Source organism: Canis lupus, chromosome X (genome assembly GCF_003254725.2).
Source record: "Canis lupus dingo isolate Sandy chromosome X, ASM325472v2, whole genome shotgun sequence".
Taxonomy (NCBI): domain Eukaryota; kingdom Metazoa; phylum Chordata; class Mammalia; order Carnivora; family Canidae; genus Canis; species Canis lupus.
The window spans coordinates 60,194,348-60,218,038 of NC_064281.1; the positions used below are offsets into that span (position 1 = coordinate 60,194,348).

The 23,691-nt window shown below is 39.6% G+C and overlaps 2 protein-coding genes across 3 annotated transcripts in view; one reads left to right on the forward strand and one right to left on the reverse strand.

Annotated features, from left to right (window-relative positions):
* Positions 1-8,382, reverse strand: part of MAGT1 (magnesium transporter 1) — a 64,485-nt gene extending 56,103 nt beyond the window's left edge. The window contains exon 1 of one of the 2 annotated variants that reach the window (XM_025466241.3): positions 8,156-8,382. In XM_025466241.3, the coding sequence (XP_025322026.1) occupies positions 8,156-8,353 (198 nt within the window). In that variant the 5' untranslated portion in view covers positions 8,354-8,382. The remainder of the gene's footprint in view (positions 1-8,155) is intronic. The other variant, XM_025466240.3, reaches the window with a different exon arrangement.
* Positions 8,383-14,609: 6,227 nt separating this feature from the next.
* On the forward strand, positions 14,610-19,459 carry LOC112671885 (cytochrome c oxidase subunit 7B, mitochondrial). Its single transcript, XM_025466242.3, has 3 exons — positions 14,610-14,770; positions 18,014-18,138; positions 19,261-19,459. The coding sequence occupies exons 1-3, from the start codon at positions 14,731-14,733 to the stop codon at positions 19,336-19,338; spliced, it is 243 nt and encodes an 80-aa protein (XP_025322027.1). The 5' UTR covers positions 14,610-14,730; the 3' UTR covers positions 19,339-19,459.
* Positions 19,460-23,691: the final 4,232 nt, after the last annotated feature.

Below are 23,691 nucleotides of genomic sequence, written 5' to 3' on the forward strand. Positions count from 1 at the left end.
GCTCTTCAGCATGTAAGGTTAGAGGGAACATTCCTCAGCCTCTTAAAAGCCATCTATGAAAAGCCCACAGCAAATATCATTCTCAATGGGGAAACACTGGAAGCCTTTCCCCTAAGATCAGAACAAGACAGGGATGTCCACTCTCAACACTGCTATTCAACATAGTATTAGAAGTCCTAGCCTCAGCAATCTGGCAACAAAAAGAAATAAAAGTCATTCAAATTGACAAAGAAGAAGAAAAACTCTCCCTCTTCACAGATGACATGATACTATATATAGAAAACCCAAGACTCCACCCCAAGATTGACAGAACTCATACAGCAATTCAGCACTGTGGCAGGATGCAAAATCAATGCCCAGAAGTCAGTGGCATTTCTATACACTAACAATGAGACTGAAGAAAGAGAAATGAAGGAGTCAATCCCATTTACAATTGCACCCAAAACGATAAGATACCTAGGAATAAACCTAACCAAAGAGGTAAAGGATCTATACCCTAAAAACTACCGAACACTTCTGAAAGAAAGTGAGGAAGACACAAAGAAATGGAAAAACATTCCATGCTCATAGATTGGAAGAATTAATATTGTGAAAATGTCAATGCTATCCAGGGTAATTTACACATTTAATGCAATCCCTATCAAAATACCATGGACTTTCTTTTCTTTTCTTTTTTTTTATTGGAGTTCAATTTGCCAACATTTAGCATAACATCCAGTGCTCATTCCACCAAGTTCCCCCCTCAGTACCCATCACCCAGTCACCCCAACCCCCCACCCACCTCCCTTTCTTCTACCCCTTGTTTATTTCCCAGAGTTAGGTGTCTCTCATGTTTTGTCACCCTCACTGATATTTTCACTCATTTTCTCTCCTTTCCCTTTATTCCCTTTCACTATAATTTTTATATTCCCCAAGTGAATGAGACCATATAATGTTTGTCCTTTTCCAATTGACTTATTTCACTCAGCAAAATACCCTGCAGGTCCATCCACGTCGAAGCAAATGGTGGGTGTTTGTCGTTTCTAATGGCTGAGTAATATTCCATTACCATGGACTTTCTTCAGAGTTGGAACAAATCATCTTAAGATTTGTGTGGAATCAGAAAAGACCCCAAATAGCCAAGGGAATATTAAAAAATAAAACCATAGCTGGGGGCATCACAATGCCAGATTTCAGGTTGTACTACAACACAGCTTTTGTACTACAAAGCTGTGGTCATCAAGACAGTGTGGTACTGGCACAAAAGCAGACACATAGATCAATGGAACAGAATAGAGAATCCCAAAGTGGACCCTCAACTTTATGGTCAACGAATATTCGACAAAGCAGGAAAGACTATCCACTGGAAAGAAGACAGTCTCTTCAACAAATGATGCTGGGAAAATTGGGACATCTACATGCAGAAGAATGAAACTAGACCACTCTCTTTCACCATACACAAAGATAAACTCAAAATGGATGAAAGATCTAAATGTGAGACAAGAGTCCATCAAAATCCTAGAGGAGAACACAGTTAACACCCTTTTTGAACCTGGCCACAGCAACTTCCTGCAAGATACATCCATGAAGGCAAAAGAAAAAAAAGCAAAAATGAATTATTGGGACTTCAGCAAGATAAAAAGCTTCTGCACAGCAAAAGAAACAGTCCACAAAACTGAAAGACAACCTACACAATGGGAGAAGATATTTTCAAATGACCTATCAGATAAAGGGCTAGTATCCAGTATGTATAAAGAGCTTATGAAACTCACCAGCAAAGAAACTAACAATCCAATCATGAAATGGGCAAAAGACTTGAACAGAAATCTCACAGAGGAAGACATAGACATGGCCAACAAACACATGAGAAAATGCTCCGCATCTCTGGCCATCAAGAAAATAGAAATCAAAACCACAATGAGATACCACCTCACACCCGTGAGAATGGGGAAAATTAACAAGACAGGAAACAGCAAATGTTAGAGAGGTTGTGGAGAAAGGGGAACCCTCTTGCACTGTTGGTGGGAATGTGAACTGGTGCAGCCACTCTGGAAAACTGTGTGGAGGTTCCTCAAAGAGTTAAAAATAGATCTGCCCTAGGACCCAGCAATTGCACTGCTGGGGATTTACCCCAAAGATACAGATGCAGTGAAAAGCCGGAACACCTACACCTCGATGTTTATAGCAGCAATATCCTCAATATCCAAACTGTGGAAGGAGCCTCGGTGTCCTTCAAAAGATGAATGGATCAAGAAGATGTGTTCTACAAATTCAATGGAATATTACTCAGCCATTAGAAATGATAAATACCCACCATTTGCTTTGACGTGGATGGACCTCGATGGTATTCTGCTGAGTGAAGTAAGTCAATCGGAAAAGGACAAACATTATATGGTCTCATTCTTTTGGGGATTATAAAAATTAATGAAAGGGAATAAAGGGAAAGGAGAGAAAATGAGTGAAAATATCAATGAGGGTGACAAAACATGAGAGACACCTAACTCTGGGAAACTAACAAGGGGTAGTGGAAAGGGAGGTGGGCGGGGGGTTGGGGTGACTGGGTGATGGGTACTGAGGGGAGCACTTGGTGGGATGAGTCTGGATGTGATGCTAAATGTTGGCAAATTGAACTCCAATAATAAAAAAAATTTAAAAAATATATACATATGCTCTTTAAGACTTTACAAATTTTTTTTTTGAAAACAGAAGAGGCAAGGGAATCTATCATCCTAGCATTATTATGATTATTTTTAACAGGTTTCATTATATGTGCATTCACTGTTTTCCATATTTCATTTTATTTTCTTATTACAGAATTCCAGAAGTAGATCAAGATACATGGATCATTTTATCAAAAGCCATAATTTTTCATTTTTATCATGCTGCCTTCCTAAAATGACACCAGATGCAAGGACAAATTCCCTTCTACCACAGGGGTATATAGTTAATTATAAAAATAAAATACGTCGGGCAGCCTGGGTGGCTCAGTGGTTTAGCACCGCCTTCCGCCCAGGGCCTGATCCTGGAGACCTGGGATCGAGTCCCGTGTCAGGCTCCCTGCATGGAGTCTGCTTCTCCCTCTGCCTGTGTATCTGCCTCTGTGTGTGTGTGTGTGTGTGTGTGTGTCTCTCTCATGAATAAATAAAATCTTTAAAATGAAATAAAAGGGATCCCTGGGTGGCGCAGCGGTTTGGCGCCTGCCTTTGGCCCAGGGCGCGATCCTGGAGACCCAGGATCGAATCCCACATCGGGCTCCCGGTGCATGGCGCCTGCTTCTCCCTCTGCCTGTGTCTCTGCCTCTCTCTCTCTCTGTGACTATCATAAATCAAAAATAAAATTAAATTAAAAAATAAATAAATAAAATAAAATAAAAAATAAAATAAAATAAAATAAAATAAAGTCATTGCAAAAGAAGCCTTTGTAGGCTATCAGAGAGCATATGGTTTAGAGTCAGGTCATGGACAGAACCCCAGCTCAGTCTCTAGAGCTATATTCTTTGGGCAAGTCCCCAATCTCTCTCTCTTTCTTTTTTTTTTTTTTCTTTTTTTTTTTTTTAACTTTTATTTATTTATGATAGTCACAGAGAGAGAGAGAGAGAGAGAGAGGCAGAGGGAGAAGCAGGCTCCATGCACCGGGAGCCCGATGTGGGATTCGATCCTGGGTCTCCAGGATCGCGCCCTGGGCCAAAGGCAGGCGCCAAACCGCTGCGCCACCCAGGGATCCCTCTCTCTCTCTTTCAACATGAGTTCCCTCTTCCGTCACCTTTCTAACGGGGTTAATACTTACTGTGCAGGGTTATTGTGAGGATTATAGATAATGCACATAAACCATTGTGACTGCAATGTAGAAGATATTGAATAAATATTAGAGTATAAGTCAATGTTCTGGTGAAAACACTGTTATAGGTATAAACAATCAGATAAGTAGGATAGCATTACATTTAACAATAGACAACCAGTAGGAACTTGAGTGATTTTTAATTATATTAGTTTATGAAAAATGTTTTTTATATTTATTTATTTATTTATTTATTTGAGAGAAAGTGAGCGCACAAGCAGGGAGGAGAGGGAGAAAAGCAGTCTCCTCGTGAGCAGGGAGCCCAACATGGGGCTGGACCTCAGGACCCTAGGATCATTCATTACCTGAGCCACAGGCAAATGCTTAATGACTGAACCACCCAAGTGCCCCCAAAAGTGTCTTTTTTTGAAAGGAATATTTAGAGGGGCACCTGGATGGCTCAGTTTTTGAGCATCTGCCTTCAGCTCAGGGCGTGATCCCGGGGTCCTAGGATGAGTCTTGTATCAGGTTCCCTGCAGGGAGCCTACTTCTCTCTCTGCCTATGTCTCTCCCCCTCTCTGTGTCTCTCATTAGTAAATAAATAAAATCTTGGAAAAAATAAAGCCATGTCTACTATGTGGATAGACGTGGGATTTCAAAAAAAAATGCTTTCAAAAATTGTAAGTGTTCTACAACAGAACACCTGTATTTTAAAATTGTCTCTCAGTAGTAGCACTGTAATCTTTCTTTAAAAAAAATTATTTTTACTTGAGACAGACAGAGAGAAAACATGCATGCATGCGAAAACAGTGGAGGGGGGGGGAGACACAGAGAGAATCCTGAAGCAGACTCTCCGCTGAGCAGGGAGCCTGATGCAGTGTCATCCCAGGACCATGGCATCATGACCAGAGCCTAAACCAAGAGTCGGACGTTTAACTGACTGATCAACCCTGGTGCCCCACAATAATCTTTTAAAAATAGCCTAAAACAGGAGCACCTGGGCGGTTCAGTGGTTGAGCATCTGCCTTTGGCTCAAGCAGTGATCCTGGGATCCCTGAATTGAGTCCCATATTGGGCTCCCTGCAGCGAGTCTGCTTCTTCCTCTACCTATGTCTCTCCCACTCTCTCTGTGTCTCTCGTGAATGAATAAAAAAAATAGCCTAAAACATCCTTGGTTACAGAGGAAAGGGATAAAAACTACATCATCTATATTATTTCCTTGTTTACTGATGAGAATCCAATTTTAGGTTGTGTAACCTAAACAAACTGCAAGTGAAAGAACAGATTATTTCGTGTTTATCAAAGACCTTTTTTGGTACTTCTGGATGCCAGGAAAACAAAAATTAACTTAAAGGTATCTATATTTTAAGAAAAGTATATTTGAGATGCTCACTATCTAATGAGGAAGACTAATTTATGAACAATGATGATATTGATGAGGAACAGAGGACTAGCTCAGGGCAGCACATTGATAAGTCCTTGAAACAGGCAGAGGGACATGGACATTCCTCTACAGACTCAACTGCCTCGACATTAATACTTTGCTAAGGGCAAAATGTAATCTTAGCCCAACCCCCAGGTGCCTATAGGTCTACTTTAACATATAAAATTTCCTTTAGAAATTTCCATTATCTCTAAACTGCCAAGATACGTGTTGGCAATCATCCTCCAAGCACATGGCCCACTGATACACATCTGAAGGGTCTCATGACTCAGGTTTTATTAGACTGTAATAAGTGACCTTTTCCCAACAATAGCTAGGCCCTCGAGGTCCTGGAAACCTCAGCACGCCTGGCTCAGCAATTGAGCGTCTGCCTTCAGCTCAGGGCATGACCCTGGAGTTCTGAGATCAAGTCCCACATTGGGCTCCCTGCGTGGAGTCTGCGTCTCCCTCTGCCTGTGTCTCTGCCTCTCTCTGTGTGTGTCTCATGAATAAATAAATAAAATATATTTTTTAAAAAAGGTCCTGGTAACCTTGCTTCCAAAATTCCTTAGTACAGCTATCATCAAACCCCTCCAAACTCCCAGGTATATAATCAGCTACCCCTCACAGGCCCGGGGCAGCAGCTCTTCCTGCCCATGGGTCCTGTCCCCGTGCTTTAATAAAACCACCATTTTGCACCAAAGACGTCTCAAGAATTCTTTCTTGTTTGTAGGCTCCAGACCTCATCTATATTCCAAAATTTCATCAATACGATGTACTGAATTCATCTCCATTCACTTGGGGGGGGGGGGACTAGGAAAAGCTTGGTTGAGGAAAAAGATATTTGAGCTAGGACTTGAAGAGTAGGAATCCTCAGGTGAATGAGAGGGTAGGGTGAGAGAGAAGGAAAATACTCTGGCAGAAGTCCAGCAAATACAGACACTTGCAAGAGAATATAGAAATATCAAGGAAGGCAGGTAATTCAGAATGACTTGTACAGGAAGGAGCTTGAGATAAGCCTGGAAGAAGCAGACAAGGGTCAGGCTACAGAAGCCCTTTTATACTTTGAAAAATGGGTTAAAAGGTTTTCAGATTTTAATGTTAGCATCTCTGGCAATACTATGAAGGATTGGTTCAAGGATGACCAGTTAGGCAGTATTGCAATAGATTTGTAAGAGTGATAAAGGTCTGAAAAGTGGGCATCATGGGAAAGGAGTTAGAATCTGATTCCTTTTTTAAAATCTTTTAAAGATTTTATTTATTTATTCATGAGAGACACAGAGACAGAGAGAGAGGCAGAGACAGGCAGAGGGAGAAGCAAGCTCCACGCAGGGAGCCCGATGTGGGACTGGATCCCGGGTCTCCAGGATCACACCCTGGGCTGAAGGCGGCGCTAAACCGTTGAGCCACCCGGGCTGCTCTGATTCTTTTTAAAACTATTTTATTGAGATAAAGTGTACCTAACATAAAATCAACTGTTTTAAAGCATATAATTTATTGATGATTCCTTTTTAAAATAGTCTACCTCCTGCTAGGCCCTTCTGCTTCTATTCCAATGAAAGATTTAATGAATAAATATAATTAAACTGGATGAAATAGTTGTTTAAAAACCTTCAGTTTTCTTATTTATAAAAAGTGGTTACTGTAGAAATTCAGACAACACCATCACATGAGGTAAAAAGTGAAAGTGTTCTAATGAACAATCCCAACTACCCAGAGATAGCCACTGTTAAGACTGTTGTGTATCTTCACAAAAGTTTCTCTATACATACATATGAACTTATATATAGGTGGTTTTGTGGGGGGGGGGTTACATAAAAGGCATCTAAAATATAAAGCATTGCTCTATATCTTGTTACCCATGTAAAAATGTCTTGGAATCCTCTGAAAAAAAGCCTGTTCACTTCACTATACCTTTGCAAACGGTATGTTTTTATTTTACTCTGCCAACTTAGTAACTCATTTTAATTTGCCGGCTTTTGTTTTTTCTTATCTTATAGTACAAATATTCAGAAACAGAAAGTATAGGTTCCTTTAAGTTCAGCTCAAGTTGACAAGCACCCGAGATGCCTAAATGGTATTTTAAAAGTGCGTGTACAGGTGTTGTGTACTAGAGGAAGTACAAAATGTACAGGAACTAGCATAAGACTGACCGACCTAGGGTTGTAGTCCTTGTTCTGCAACAAGTAACTGTGTAAGCTTAGGATTCAGTTTTCTTCATCCATTAAATTAGGGAGCATAAATAATATAAATAGTCGTTAGTAATCTCTAAAGCTCTAAGTCATGTTTCAAAACACAATGTTAAAATACCTTTGTTTGGATCGCTTAACGGTAAGAATATTTTATCTCCTCTACTTGGATAGCCGGTAAATTCCACAGAGGGAATCTTAGTTTTGTTCACTTATGCATACCAAGCTCCTACAATAGTGCCTGGCATGTTTGATATTGGTAAATGACTGAAAATGGCTAAAGAGCTTCCATCCCAGTAAATTGCTTTGAATCAATTATTTGTACAGTGTCATAAATCTAGCATAGTTTAGCTTTTCAGTTTAATTCTCACATTCCTGAAGCGAAAATGTCACAAACATATAGCTCTTAGACGTCTATAAGAGAGTTGCATCTACTGACAGCAGAAAGATTCAAGATATTCTACCCCACCCGACCCCCGCCGGACCTAGAGTCAAATTTCTCCTACCACCTGGTGGGGCCCAAGCTCAAAGTAGTGTCAAAACTCTCAGCTATGTGCATGCACAGGCCTATAGAAGCCAGGTTGTCACCTACCCCACCCTCTCAGACTCTACCTTCCTAGAAGACAAGGAGTTACAGTTTCTTCTCTCACAAACCCCATAACTCTTAAAAACGGTGAAACCGGAGCCACCGAAAGACGGAATCAATGAGGAAAGGGGATGGGAAGGAGTACCGACCCTCTCAAGCCCCACTTTTTGGGGAAAGCCGTGTTGGAAACATCGTCCTCACCTCCTTCTTTCTTTGGGCAGAGGCTGAGGGAACCCCGTAACTGAGCAGCAGCGCCACCGCCATGTTCGCGGAGACACACCAAAGCCACCAACGCGCTGCCATGTTCGCTCCTCTCTCTCCGAGAAGCCAAACTTTCCTCGGGCTGTGTCTGTGTATTGGGCGTGAGAACAGGCAAACCAGCCCACTACCCCTCCTCATTGGTCCAGCTCAGCCCTACTGGGCGACCCTTCACGTTACGTCACGACGCTCTACGCTAGAGGCACGCTAAAAGATGGTTCACTTCTAATTGGTCTCCGTTAGCCAATAGAAAAAGGATAATCTGGTGGTTTTCCATTGGTCCGCTAAGGTTGATTAACCGCCCCTTTCATTTATGTAAATATGAAACGTTTAATGCGGCTGCAAGGGCGCATGCGCATGCGCAGTTGTAAACCATTGCGGGTTGGGGTTTTATTCCTCTGGTCCAAAATGGCTTAAAGTTTTTAAAACAGGGTTTTTTTCCCCCAGTCATTTAGAAGTCCTGGAAACCCACCTTGTTTGTGTAATATTCTAGAAAACTTGGACCTAGCCACATGATTGTTAGCTATATTATACCCTCATTCTGCCCCTAAAGTTTTTCAAATCAAGATGAAAAAAGTAAAAGCAGGAAAGAAATACACAATATTACTGAATATTTTTAAAAGTAAACAGGCAAGAGATTGTAGAATACCTCCTGTGTCCCAGGAACTGTGCCATATGCAGTGAACAGAGCAGACATCAAAAGTTATTTTTCAAAGTTTTTTCATGGCATTTTAAAAGTTAAATCTTTTATTACTTTAAGACAAGGACTTAACTTTCAGGTTATAGACAGCAAATGCCATCTTTTTATTATTTTATTTGGGAGATGAGCACGAAACTAAGGTTGTAAGGAAGTATTTCTGTCTTTTTAATTTTTTAAGAGTTTATTTATTTATTTATTCATGAGAGACCCAGAGAGAGGCAGAGACGGAGGCAGAGGGAGGAGCAGGCTCCCTGCGGGGAGCCTGATATGGGGCTTTATCCCAGGACCTGGGGATCACACCCTAAGCCAAAGGCAGATGTTCAACCACTGAGCCGCTCAAGTGCCGGTCTCTTTCTAGTTTTTGTGTCAGAGTCTATTTTCATTAAATATCAATTCCCCTATGTAAAAAATAATAAAAATCCTACATAGCTGAAGAAGTTTCCACTCATTTGGTCCAGTTCTGTTTATCATAGTGGGTTGTAAAACTGGGATGATTTAACTAGAGAAGAATAATATACTCAGGAGGAAAAATACCAACAAAATAAAATCAGTTGCCTATAATTTGGATTCATTTTCATGGTGTGAAAATCCTATAACTACTGGGAAACACATGCACATGTATGCACAGAGAAAAAGAATTTCCTTATATTGGAGAGACAAGGATATGCGTATGGAAGGGAAAATACTGGTTCTAGAGTAGATATATGTGATCTGGAGATATGAAAAACATTTTAAAACATAAACAGACACTCACAAGAATAATAAAAATTAAAAGTATGTGGAGACAGCTGTGTGATTCCATTTATATGACATTCTGGAAAAGACAAACTTAAAGAGACAGAGAATAGATCAGTGACTATTTGGGTCTGGATGTGGAAAGAGAGGTTGGCTACAAAGGAGCTACACAAGGAGATTTTTGTGGTGGTAGAACTGTTATTTCCTTTATCACAGATGGGTACACCAAAAAGGAATGAATTTTACTGCATGTAAGTTGAATGAATAAAATTTAAGGTAAGTTTTCAAAGAACACAGAAATCTCACCTATCATGTTGGCAAAAATTCAATACATGCCATCATCAAGGCTGTAGGGAAACACATACCCTTATACAATGCTGGTGGGAATGCAAAATGGTATATTTATGGAGGGTAAGCTGACAGTACCTAGCAAAACTACATACACAATTATCCTCTGATCCAGCAATCCCATTTCTAGGCAACTACTCCAAAAAGTAAGAATATATGTGCAAACATTATTCACTTTAGCCCTATTTATAGTTGAAATACTCTCAAAACTAACCAAATGCTCAAATACAGGAGACTGATTGAATATACTATGGCACATTGTTGGTTTACAAACTGGCCCCTGTACATGCAGAGCAAGGAGTGACCAAGGAGAGACCATGGCAGAACACTCTAGGTTGATAGGTTTTAATTTTTTTAATTTTTAAATATTTTATTTATTTATTTTAGAGAGAGTGAGCATGAGAATGTGAGCACAAGCAGGGTAGAGGGAGAGGGAGGGGGAGAGGGAGAAGCAGACTCCTCACTGAGAGGAAAGCCTGACTTGGGGCTCAGTCCCAGGACCCTGAGATCATGACCTGAGCTAAAGTCAGACGTTTAACCGACTAAACCACCCAGGAGCTCCTAAAATTTTTATTTTTCTTCTCAAAGTACAGTTGACATACAATGTTACATTAGTTTCAAGCATATGACAGTGATTTTACAATTCATTTTTTAAATTTGTAAATGCAAAGTGAAGATTTTTTAAAATTTATTTATTTATTAATGAGAGACACAGAGGCGGAGACATAGGCAGAGGGAAAAGCAGTCTCCTCAAGGGGAGCTCATTGCAGGGACTAGATTCCAGGACCCGGGGGACAACACCCTGAGCCAAAGGCAGACGCTCAACCAGTGAGCCACCCAGGCGTCCCAGAATGTGGTAAAATTTAAATCGAATACAAACAGAAAAAGGTAGCTTGACATTATCTCAAATGAAAAACAATCACACTAAAGAAAAAAACTAATCTGGGGCAGCCCGGGTGGCTTAGCGGTTTAGTGCTGCCTTCAGCCCAGCGCATGATCCTGGAGACCCAGGATCGAGTCCCATGTCAGGCTCCCTGCATGGAGCTTGCTTTGCCCTCTGCCTGTGTCTCTGCCTGTCTCTCTCTCTGTATGTGTCTCTCATGAATAAATAAAGTCTTAAAAAAATCTAATCTGAATAATTTTTGAACACACCACTTTGATTATATACTATTAGACAAAAGAAAAAAAACTACAAGCAAATCTTGAATTCTACTAAGTAGGTTTGTTTTTCATAGTGATATGACTACAGCAATTCCGAAAAATTTATTATGTATAATATGCATAAACATTGATGATATTGAGAGCCAGGATTTTCGCATGGAAGAAGGGAGATACAAACATGAAATGAGGGGGACACCTGGGTGGCTCAGTGGTTGGCCGGCTGCCTTTGGCTCACGTAGTGATCCTGGGATCTGGGATCTGGTCCCGCATCGGGCTCCTGCAAGGAGCCTGCTTCTTTCTCCCTCTGCCTATGTCTCTGCCTCTCTCTCAATCTGTCTCTCATGAATAAATAAATCTTTAAAAAAAAACAAATATGAAATGAAGGAAAGTAAAAAATAACTTTTGTGATTGAACTGAAACTGGAATTATTAGTATAAATTTATCATTCATAATATATATTCCTAGCTCTATTTGCTGAAAGGACTAGAAGCAATGACACTCTGATATCAATGAGCACACCTGATACCAAATATATGTTGCTAAATACCATCTCTAAAAGAAATTAGGGCTTCTTAGAGAAATGGCTGGTTCCAGTGCTGGGGTAGCAAAATTACAAATGAACTTGGACCATCTTGTGTCAGAAAATAAACCCGTGCTCAAAAACAAAAAAAATTAAGTCATGTAAAAAAATTAAAAATATATATAAGACAGCTTGAAGGGAATTCTACTGATCACATCTCAGACTATTGGTAACTAAAATAAATCATAATAGCAATCGATTAAAACTACTGAATCTACAAATCCATATCGATAATGAACAAATAAATTGGAGAAGGGATAAAATTCCTCCCTACAGTGGAACACTCATTATATGGATGTCTGGGTGGCTCAGCGGTTGAGCGTCTGCCTTTGGGTCAGGGCGTGATCCCTGGGGCAGATCCCTTGGATCCGGGGTCCTGGGATCCAGTCCTGCATTGGGTTTCCCATGGGGAGCCTGCTTCTCCCTCTGCCTATGGCTCTGCCTCTCTCTCTTGTCTCTCATGAATAAATAAATAAAATCTTTTAAAAATCACTCAATATTAAATATAGAAGGAATGATAGAAAAATTACCATATGAAACTTTCATACTAATAATTGATTTAGGCAAATTCATCCGTGGATACAAAAACTAGTGAGTGAAATTTTGATGAAGAACAGGATATTCACATAGTCTTGATGTATTCTTCACATTACTTGTTTTATTACAAAGGAAAAAAACAGTAACTTTAGTGTGGGAACTTAGAAGCCACTCTTTGGACCAAATGATTAAAGTTGGCAATAATGAGACAATAATGGAACATTTTATGCTTCCTGAAAGATGCCCTAAGAAGACACATCTATGGGATCCCTGGGTGGCGCAGCGGTTTGGCGCCTGCCTTTGGCCCAGGGCGCGATCCTGGAGACCCGGGATCGAATCCCACGTCGGGCTCCCGGTGCATGGAGCCTGCTTCTCCCTCTGCCTGTGTCTCTGCCTCTCTCTCTCTCTCTGTCTCTCGTGAATAAATAAATAAAAATATATATAAAAAAAAAGAAGACACATCTATTATGTAGTACTCCTGCCAGAAGTGCATAAATTGAATTTAATTATGAGAAAATATCAAGCACACACAATATGTGGAACTTTTATAAAATAACTGGCCTATACTCTTCAAAAATATTGATTGCCTGAGAGCACAGAACTGTGGAGTCAGAAGGTCTGTTACCAGTTCTTCCACTTACACCTGATAATTTTATCTTCTACTAGTCATTTAAGATTCTGCACCTCACTTCCTCCATATGTAAAACTGAGAGAATAAAGATTACCTGTAGTGAGAAAAAGAAAAGGCTGTGGAACTATTCAATTTTAAAGGAGACTAAAGACACATGACAATTAAATTCAATATGGGGATCTGGATTGAATTCTGGGTAGAGACACTGGAACAGTTGATGAAATTGGAATATGAGCTGTATTGTATCAATATTAAATTATATATATATATATATGAGAGAGAGAGAGAGAGAGAGAGAGAACGCACACGCGGCAAAATATTATCCAAGTGGTGAACCTTGGCAATTGGTGTTTAGGTGTTCTCCTCTCACCACCAATATTTTATTATGAAAATATCAGAAACAGAACAGAAAAAGTGGGGACACCTGGGTTGCTCAGCAGTTGAGCATCTGCCTTCAGCTCAGGGCGTGATCCTGGAGTCTCGGGTTGAGTCTCACATCGGGCTCCCTGTGTGGAGCCTGCTTCTTCCTCTGCCTATGTCTCTGCCTCTCTCTGTGTGTCTCTCATGAATTTATCTGTCTTTCATGGTTACGTCCAGTATCTTGCCCTTAAGGAAATTTTTCAAGATCTTAATGTGAGTATCATTGATGTCTGGGATATAACAATTGCATATGGTACAAAGAGTGTGCACCCGCCTCAATCTGTAGTCAGAAATGAAGCTAATATATTATTAAACTAGATTTGCTAAACACCTCTGAAATTCATTCACTTGATTAAAAAGATTTATAAAGTGTTTGCCGTCATGCCAGATCTTGTGTTTGGCTCTGAACTCCCAATTAGCATGAGATCTGCACTATTGCTAATCAATAAACAACCAATTCAACAAATAAATAACTTCTAATTGGGCTTCTACTTAAGAAAAAAAATGGAAAATACCCATGAAAAGGACCATACTTCTTGGTCAGAGTCATGCCACTCTTCACAAATGGGAAGTCAGGACACCTAATGGTTAAAAGTTGTCTCTGATTCATGGAAACCCAGTGCAATAAAGTCATTTAAAAAAAAAGGTTAAGATTTTAGATAAATCTTAAAAAAAAAGAACAGAAAAAGTGAAATAATTGTACTCTGAATATCCATTCTACAATCCATTTGTTGTATTTACTTTATCACCCATTTATCTACATATTTTTTTTTTACTATTTATTATTTATTTATTTATTTACTTATTTATTTATTTTTACTATTCTTGCAACTTTTCTCTAAATTTGAAATCATCTCAAAATTAAAAGTTAAATCAGTATGTGTGTATATATATATAGGAGTATATAGTATATATATAGTATATAGTATATAGGAGATTAAAAAAAATTAGAGAAGTGAAGAAAGTTTGGGGGACTCAAAAGAATTCCTAGTGTGGAGCGAAATACAAGCTCAAGCCTCTGAAACACCATCTTGAAGTTAGGGCCTTTGATTATTCAGTCTAAGATCAGCATCTCAGTTTTCCTATGCACAGCCTTAAACCTGGCTCCAAGGTGGTGGTGGTGGTGGTGGAGTTTCTCTCATTCTTCACTGAATACCATCATCTCTCACCTACGAAGCGTGAAACTACATTTCCCAAAAAACCTTTATCTTTCCTGCCTGTAAAGAGGATTAAAATTTCCATAAAGTTGGGGTTTTCTTTTACAGGTCTCGCGAGATTTCTCTAAATCTCATTAAAGAGCCCAGCCGGAAGCCATTTTGTTTTTCAGGGCTCTTTGCAAGGGTACTTAGCACGAAGTTGTAGCAAAGCAGTTACCGCATTTGCACCGTTCTGCCTTCAGCTTCAGGATGTTTCCCGTGGCCAGAAACGCTCTAAGTCGTCTCCGAGGTAAGCAAAAATTATGAGCAAATAATTTCCAACCGCCTTTTACGCATTTGTCCTGGTAGTCTCTCGCGCCCTTTCCTTCCACCTACATCCCGATTTCCTAATTAAAAATGCGAGGTCTCCGACCTCGCCCCAAGTAATTGGGAAGCTGTCCTTAGCTTTAACTTTATCGCCTGGTGTTTCCGTTTTGGTTCTCAGCTCATTTTCTGTTACCAGAGTCATAGCATAGTTTTTTGTTTTTTAAAATTCGCTTAATACGATTTCAGGGAAGGAGATTCTTGGTGGACACTACTCATTCCTTCAGTAATTTCGTAAATTTTAGCTTTGAGGATACATTTACCCTCAAAGAGAAGAACCTCCTTTTCTAATCCTGTAACTGTAATGGAAGGATACTGTAAATCTAGCTCTTTCTCTGGTTTCATTGCAAGGAGACAACACTGCAGCTTTTATGTTTTTTTGTTGTTTATTAATTGAGTATTAGCTTATAGGAAAATAGTTGTAATTTTTTTCTCATCTAACAGGCAGGTACGAGCGAATTTTGAGACCAGACGTGTGTATTGAGAATGCATTATATTGGAAAGAGACAATTCATTTCCGTACTTGACTTGCAGTGAAGGTGACCTTGAGTAACGTGAGCAGTTATTTAATATTGAAAGTGACCTTAAGCAATTACCACTTAGCTATCCTTTTATTTTCAGTTTAGAGTCATTAAAGGTATTACGAGACTGAGTTCTAAACACTCAAACAGCTTTGACAGTCACCAAAAAAAGAGTTGCTCAGCTTGTTTTTCAATATTTCAAAAGCCACATCTATTATTTCTTTCACTTTGGGCAAGGGATTTTTCTCTGAACCTCATTTTCCTCCTTTGTAAAATAGGGGGTTAGTAAATTATTTCTACCTCATACAATTGTTGAGGATTATATGAGATTACCAATAGATAATAGTAACCATTTCTTATTACAGTGGAGAGGTCTAAAGAAATCCACTTGGGTGACCTGAATTTTGAGGTCACGAGATGTTGCAGAATTGTTTCGTAATTTTAACTTATTTATTTACCCTTTGAGTAGGTAGGGCCTTGTACCTCAGAAGGAGTTTTTTGTTTTTTTTTTTTCAATGTAGAATTCACACATTCACTTTTTAACTGCTTTAGAGCAGAATATGTTGTGAAATGTTTCTAAATTTGCTCATCCCATGTATGAAAGAAGAAAAGAAAACCTGTAAGGCAGTTAAGAGGAGAAATCATTAATGGCCAAGTAACTATCCTGAAATAACCCACTGTATCACATAGAAGCCGTTATATTCTTAAATGCTAACGAATGGGCGACGTTGCTTTTTCTTTTTTCTTTTTTTCTTGCTGTTTTTAAATTTTTAAAAAGATTTTATTTATTTATTGGAAAGAGAGAGAGAGAGATCACAAGCCAGGGGGAAGGGCAGAGGGAGAAACAGACTCCCTGTTGAGCAGGGAGCCCAATGTTGGGCTCCATCCCAGGACCTTGGGATTATGATCTGAGTCAAAGACAGAAACTTAAATGACTGAGCCAGCCAGGCACCCTTGCTGTTTTTTATTTATTTTAAAGATTTTATTTATTTATTCATGAGAGACACGGAGAGAGACAGAGACATAGGCAGAGGAGAAGCAGGCTCCATGCAGGGAGCCCGATGTGGGATTCCATCCCGGGACTCCAGGATCACGCCCTGAGCTGAAGGCAGACACTTAACTGCTGAGCCACCCAGGTGTCCCACCTTGCTGTTTTTTAAATATGCTTTACATTGCAGGGGCGCCTGGGTGGCTCAGCGTGTTAAACCTCCAATCCGTGGTTTCAGCTAGGGTTGTGATCTCAAGTGTCTTGGGGTCCGCAGAAGTCAGGCTCCGTACTCAGCGGGGAGTCTGCTTCTCTTCCTCTACCCCTCCCCTTGCACATTCTCGGTCTCTCAAATAAATCTTTAAAAAAATATATGCTTTCCATTATGTAAGTACCATTTGAGGCTGTAAAACAATAAGGATCTGATACTTAGGAAGAGAAAAAAATCTGGAAATACATATTTTGCAGTTTTGGTTCTTTGCCAAGCAAGCTCTCTTAAGAGCCTCTAGAGGCAATTTTAAAACTCATTCTACTAAAATAATAGTAAGGCAAAGTTTTAATATCATTCTCAAAAACCTTTGCCTCTACCAAAAGAGTAGCCCTCCATTATCCTTTCTAGTTTTATTCCTATTACTTGTCTATATACCTTGTTCTTCATACATAATTGGTTTTGTAGTACACTGGGCTTTTTATTCCTCCACCTTTTTTCAGATTTCCCTTTCCTTCATCTACATAAGCAAATCCTACCTGCTGTTCAAAGTATTTAGCTAATATTCTACTTAGAGTGATTTGTGTATATAAATCTCGTATCCTATAGACTGCAGGTTACTTGAGGACAGGGTCTATGTCTTACATATTTTCATATACTCCATTTCTTTCAGCAAGTGTTGCATTTATTAGTAATTTAAAAAAAATCAAGTTTACTCTAGTTTTGGAGGTTTTTTTTTTGTAATTGTAAGGTCATAAACATTTAATGTGCTTTCATTCAAAATTCATTTTGGGTTTACCTTTTTATGTTGTCAAGTTGTTGAGCACTGCAGAGTTAAACTAGTGAAAATTTAAGTCCTAAATATTCATATTATGAATAGGAGGAAAGTTCCAGAGGTTTGTAGTGAATGCTACTGGCATCACCTGTTCTGTTTTATCCCCTAAGATTTGATTTGATTTGATTTGATTTGATTTTTAAGATTTTATCCATTTATTCATGAGAGAGAGAGAGAGAGAGAGAGGGAGAGGCAGAGACACAGGCATAGGGAGAAGCAGGCTCCATGAAGTGAACCCGACATGGGATTCGACCCTGGGTCTCCAGGATCACACCCTGGGCTGAAGGCAGGCACTCAACCGCTGAGCCACCCAGGAATCCCTCCCCTAAGATTTTATTATGAAAAGTTTCAGACAGAAAAGTTGGAAGAATTGTATGATAAATACATATGCACTGCAGAAGTACGATTAAATTTTGACATATTTTTCTCACATATCTATACATCTGTCAAATTATCTTTGATGCATTTTAAAGTTCACTACTTTGCTTTTAGCTACAATGCGTTTTAACATTTTATTGAACATAATACTATAAAGATAACTTTGCTTTCCTGATTAGCAATATCAATTACATGTTCTCTTTTCCTTGTAACTGATACACTTCTGTATTTTTTTTTTTAAGTTCAAAGCATTCCACAAACAATGGCAAGGCAGAGTCACCAGAAACGGGCACCTGATTTCCATGATAAATATGGTAATGCTGTATTAGCTAGTGGAGCCACTTTCTGTATTGCTGTATGGGCATATGTAAGTACTGTCGATTGATAATTTTCTATGTTAGATGTTTTTCTCTTCCTATTTATGTATTCAAAATGTTTTCACACAGTATACATTTCTAGTTAGGAGGGACTTCAAAGACTTCCTGATGTAATTACCCACCCACTGCAGGAATATCTTCCATAGCATTAAGCATTCATATTCTACCCATCATTTTCTTGCAACAAATTCTGATCCCGTTTCCATGTATTGTATCAACCATTAGATATTAGAAGATTGTTATCATGTCTCCTGGATCTTATCTTTTAGATTAAATATCCTTAGATCTGTTAATCACTTTTTGTTACATGATTTCCAGGGTTTTCACCATCTTTGGGTCACCGTCCTTCGCTTAATCAGTTTCTCTTCTAAAAGAATTTTAGAAGAGAAACTGTTGTACCCCAGAACTGAGTACAAAATATTATGGATGAGATGTAAAGTGACTTGCTTTCATTTTAGTTTTAGTCTTACCAGTTTTACTTGTTGGTTAAAAGTAGGATAAATACATACATACATACAGTTCTTAAGAGATACCTATCAACCCTTGCCTTTATAAACAAAGATTTTTATTAATGGGGCTTTTCATTCTTGTTTTCAACCTTCCTTAAATATATTGTTAAAATAGATATGTGTACTTAATTAGAAGAGTAAATGGGTGGTGAACAAATGTGTGATCGGGGTCACTTTTGGAGGTGGTGTTCCTTGATGAAAGGATATTATAAAAGTAATGTTTGGCAGTATTTGGGTAGTTCTGGTTGAGTGAAGCAATGTTTTGAGGTAGTAGAGAAATGTGAAGTAAAAATTTGAATTAATTAAAAATTCAATTGTTCAGTTATACAAGCCATATTTCAGTTGCTCAATAGCCTTATGTGGCTATTGTGTTAGTGAAGATCTAGACATTTCTTGCATCTCAGGACACCCTATCAAACAGTACTGTTCTAACGAATTAGGACAGCAATTAGCTTTGGCCTACGTGGAAGGCACTACATCCCAGCTGAGTTTCTGTGTGTTTTTAACCTGTAGAGTAGCTTTGTCACTTTTAAGAAATAGTCTCCAAGGAAGAGTGGATTCTGGTTTAAACATTTATAACTAATAGTGTTTTAATTCTTACAGACAGCAACACAAATTGGAATAGAATGGAACCTGTCCCCTGTTGGCAGAGTCACCCCAAAGGAATGGAGGGATCAGTAATCCCAGCTGGTATAATAATGAATTGTTTCAAAACCAACTCATAATTGATGCCAGGAGAAAGCACTGTGCACCTACTAAAATATGGCATGATTTAAGAAATAAAGTACATTTGAAACCTTCATTGTTGGTTTGTTTCTTTTGTAATGAAACCAAGCTTGATCACTTTTCTTTTTTTTAAAAGATTTTATTTATTTATTCATGAGAGATACACACAGAGAGAGAGAGAGAGAGAGAAAGGCAGAGATAGAAGCAGGCTCCATGCAGGGAGCCCGACGTGGGACTCGATCCCGGATGTCAGGGTCATGCCCTGGGCCAAAGATGGCCCCAAACCGCTGAGCCACCCAGGCTGCCCTCACTTTTCATTTATTTAACTTTAGTGTTACTATTAAAGTCAGATGCTTTACAAGTTCTTAAATAATTTTTCTTTCTGAGGTAGTAGTATGAAAGTAAAATTTGGCTGTTACCTGGAAGTCAACTTTACAGTAGGCTGAAATTAAAGTTCATGAATAACTGATCACAGAGTTATATTAGGTCATCTTTGAGTAGATACTGAATATGCTTACTACTTTCACCTCTAATTTGTTTACACTTGAAATTGGCATTGTTAAGTCCTTTTTACTCCTGCCAAGAGAACTTGGGGTGTCACCAGACCAAGGGAAGAGTGGTCCTATCATATGAACTCCTAGGACATCTGAAGATTAGGTAGCTCCTTGGCTCCATTGACATTTATCTTGGAGCTTTGAAACTTTCATTATATTTAAGATGTTTATGATGCTATTAAAGGATCTGCCAAATAAAGTTTATTTTCACTTCTCCAGTTACTATCAGTGGTGACCTGCTGTTGGCTCTGTAATTATACCAACTTTTTGATATATATTCTGAATTCAGTATGACTTTAGATTTTGTATGTAAGATGCTAAATGAAGAAAACATCTGTACCATGTACTTCATTACTTCCTTGGCTGAAGGTGTAAAAAGCCTCATGTTTGTTGATAGTGCGCAAGCAGAAAATGGAATTTGAGTGGAGTAATCTATGTAAGCTAAATTAGAGATTCCTAAATTCACTTACCTATGCAGTAAGTTATCAGATGAATGACTTTTAGGATTCCCCAAACTTACCTGATGTAGATAAGGATTTATGCATAACCAAACCTTTGAAAGATTTTTAATTATATGAAATACTAGAATGCTCTCCTGGCAATATGTTCTGTTTTCTCATTAAACGCATCAATCAAATCCAGTAAGTAATTTCCTTGAGAAGGAAAAGTTGAATGTCCTTGCAAAATAAGTGCTTGCAAGATTAGTAACTACGTGATAGTGCCAGTATTTGATAAAACTTGAACGAACGCTTGCTATCATTTAGAAAGCATGTTAAAATAGGACTGAAGTATTCAATTGCATGTAACCCTGAAATGTGATTAAGCAAAATAAGTGCTAAGGAAGTTTCAACATTCCATTATTTACTTTTTTATTCCTGAATTGGCATTGAGGATTACTAATGACTACAGGTAATAGTAGTCATTTTCTTTTTTTCTTTCTTTCCTCTTCTTCCGAGGAGGAGGAGGTTATCTTCAGTTTTAATCGGGAAAGACCACAACATGACTACCTCCTTGGTATTAATTAATTTTTAAAGATTTTATTTAGGGATCCCTGAGTGGCGCAGCGGTTTAGCGCCTGCCTTTGGCCCAGGGCACGATCCTGGAGACCCGGGATTGAATCCCACGTCGGGCTCCCGGTGCATGGAGCCTGCTTCTCCCTCTGCCTTTGTCTCTGCCTCTCTCTCTCTGTGTGACTATCATAAATAAATAAAAATTAAAAAAAAATAATAAAGATTTTATTTATTCATGAGAGACACCGAGAGAGAGAGAGACAGGCAGAGGGAGAAGAAGGCTCCATGCAGAAATCTCGACGTGGGACTCCATCCCAGGTCTCCAGGATCACTCACGCCCTGAGCCGAAGACAGATGCTAAACCGCTGAGCCACCCAGGCGTCCCACCTCCTTGGTTTTAACGTAATGTCGCCAGGACACATTTCAGCTCACTCCCTGGCATCCCCAACACCGCTCACGCTAAGAGCCAGGCTGGTCCCCAGGGACTTCCAGGACCGCTGAGAGCACGAAGAGCACTAAGGGGGTGATCCGGTCAGACGCATGGGGTGTTGCAGGTGGTGCGACTCAGCTACCTGGGCACCAGTCACCTCGGCCCCAGACTCTAGGTCCTCGGGCCCTCACAGGAACCATGACTGGGTCTCCAGATTCACCGAGGCAGAGCCACTCTGGAAAGCGCAGGACATCTCCACATTCTGCCCCTCAGTTGCCATCACGTTCCGCGGAAACTCGGTAAATTTTGCTTGAGAAGACAGCCCTTGTACATATAAAACCGAAAAGAAAACAAATCCAACATATGCCAAAAAGATCATTCCAAAAAGAGGAGGGGGGGGTCACATCAATGTAGCCAACGGCCTAAATGCCCCCCCCAGGAACTCCAGCCGGGCAGCCCGAGGCAGGCTTGGAGCTTGGCGGCTCCGTCTACGTTTTCCTTCTGGAGAGCAGGAACATTTATTTTTTTCCAATTTGCTTTTTTTCCCCATGAATGGAATCTTCCCTGCCTCCGTAGACTGGATCGCTTGGTGCTTAAGAGGACAATACAGTTGTACCATTGCTGGGGGCTGGGAGTTGGGAGATTTGGGGAGGAAGTTGGGGCATTGTTGAAACTTTTTTTTTCTTAAGATTTTTATTAGAGCGCAAGCGCACCTGCATGCACGAGTGGGAGAGGAGGGGTGCACTGGGAGAGGGAGAAGCAGGCTCTTCATTGAGCAAGGAGCCTGATGAGGGGCTTGATCCAGGACTCTGGGATCCTGACAGCCAAAGGCAGGCGCTTAACTGACTAAGCCACTCAGACACCCCTACAGATAATTCTCAATATGATTTGTACCAATTTCAGGTAAGTGATAATTGTCAACTATTCTTACCGGCAAAAGAATACGGCATTCAAAAATGTCTGTTCATCTGCCAGCATATATGTTGCTTTGTGTGATAATACCTGGTGGTGGTAGGTGACATTTTTGAACAGACTTAAAGCTTAATTTTGTAGTTAATCTTGTTCTGATGAGTAATTCTAAAATGGTCTTGGCCACTATTAGAAATGAAGCAGTAATACAGGTCTAAATTAGTGTCCTCACAATGTTCTGACCTTGCAGCTTTCCTAATGTACTGAGAGTCAAAGCTTTATCCTTTCACAAATGCACTCAGTTTATCCCAAAACGCATCAGTGGGAGTTTTATTTTTTGGTAATATTTTATTTATTTATTAATGAGAGACACACAGAGAGAGGCAGAGACACAGGCAGAGGGAGAAGCAGGCTCCATGCAGGGAGCCCGATACTGGACTGGAGCCCGATGTGGGACTCAATCCCGGGACTCCAGGATCACACCCTGAGCCACCCAGGTGTCCCAGGAGTTTTAGTATCTAGGGTGGGAAGATTGTCAAATTAGTCTTCGATCAAAAATCTGAACGTTTGAAGAATGTAGGGAAGTGACTTCAGAAGCATTGCCAATCCCTTAAATGTTATTTGTGTTAGAGGGCTGTGAAGTATTCTTTTAAATTAGGGTAAATGTCATAAATCCCATTCTTAATTTCGTTGTAAATTATGTTACTATATGTTTTCTTTTAGATTCATTAAACTTGGAGCACCTGGGTGGCTCAGTCAGTTGGGTGTCGGACTCTTGGTTTCCACTTGGGTCATGATCTCAGGATTATGAGATCAAGCCCCATGTCAGGCTCTGTGGTCAGTGGGAAGTCAGCATGAGGATTCTCTTCCTCTGCTCCTTCTCAGCTTGCTCATGCACTCACTCTCTCAAATCTTTAATTAAAAAAATTCATTAGGGATCCCTGGGTGGCTCAACGGTTTGGCGCCTGCTTTTGGCCCAGGGCGCGATCCTGGAGTCCCAGGATCGAGTCCCACGTCGGGCTCCCGGCATGGAGCCTGCTTCTCCCTCCTCCTTTGTCTCTGCCTCTCTCTCTCTCTATGTCTATCATAAATAAATAAATAAATCTTAAAAAAAATAATAAAAAAAATAAAAAAATTCATTAAACTTATTAAGAACTAGATACTAACAGATATTGAGTTCTCACCCTTGTGACTATTAACTTTTTTTGAGATATATTAATATCACTTTATAATCATTTTGGGGGCACCTACTATCAGCTCAACACCAGAAAACTCGATTACTTGATATTCACTTCTATTTGAAAACTAGTTAATAGTATGTATAAAACTGTTAGTATGCTTATGCATTGATAAAGGGAGGTTAGGGATGATGCACTTAGAGATGTGAGGTGTTTTATAGTGAGGG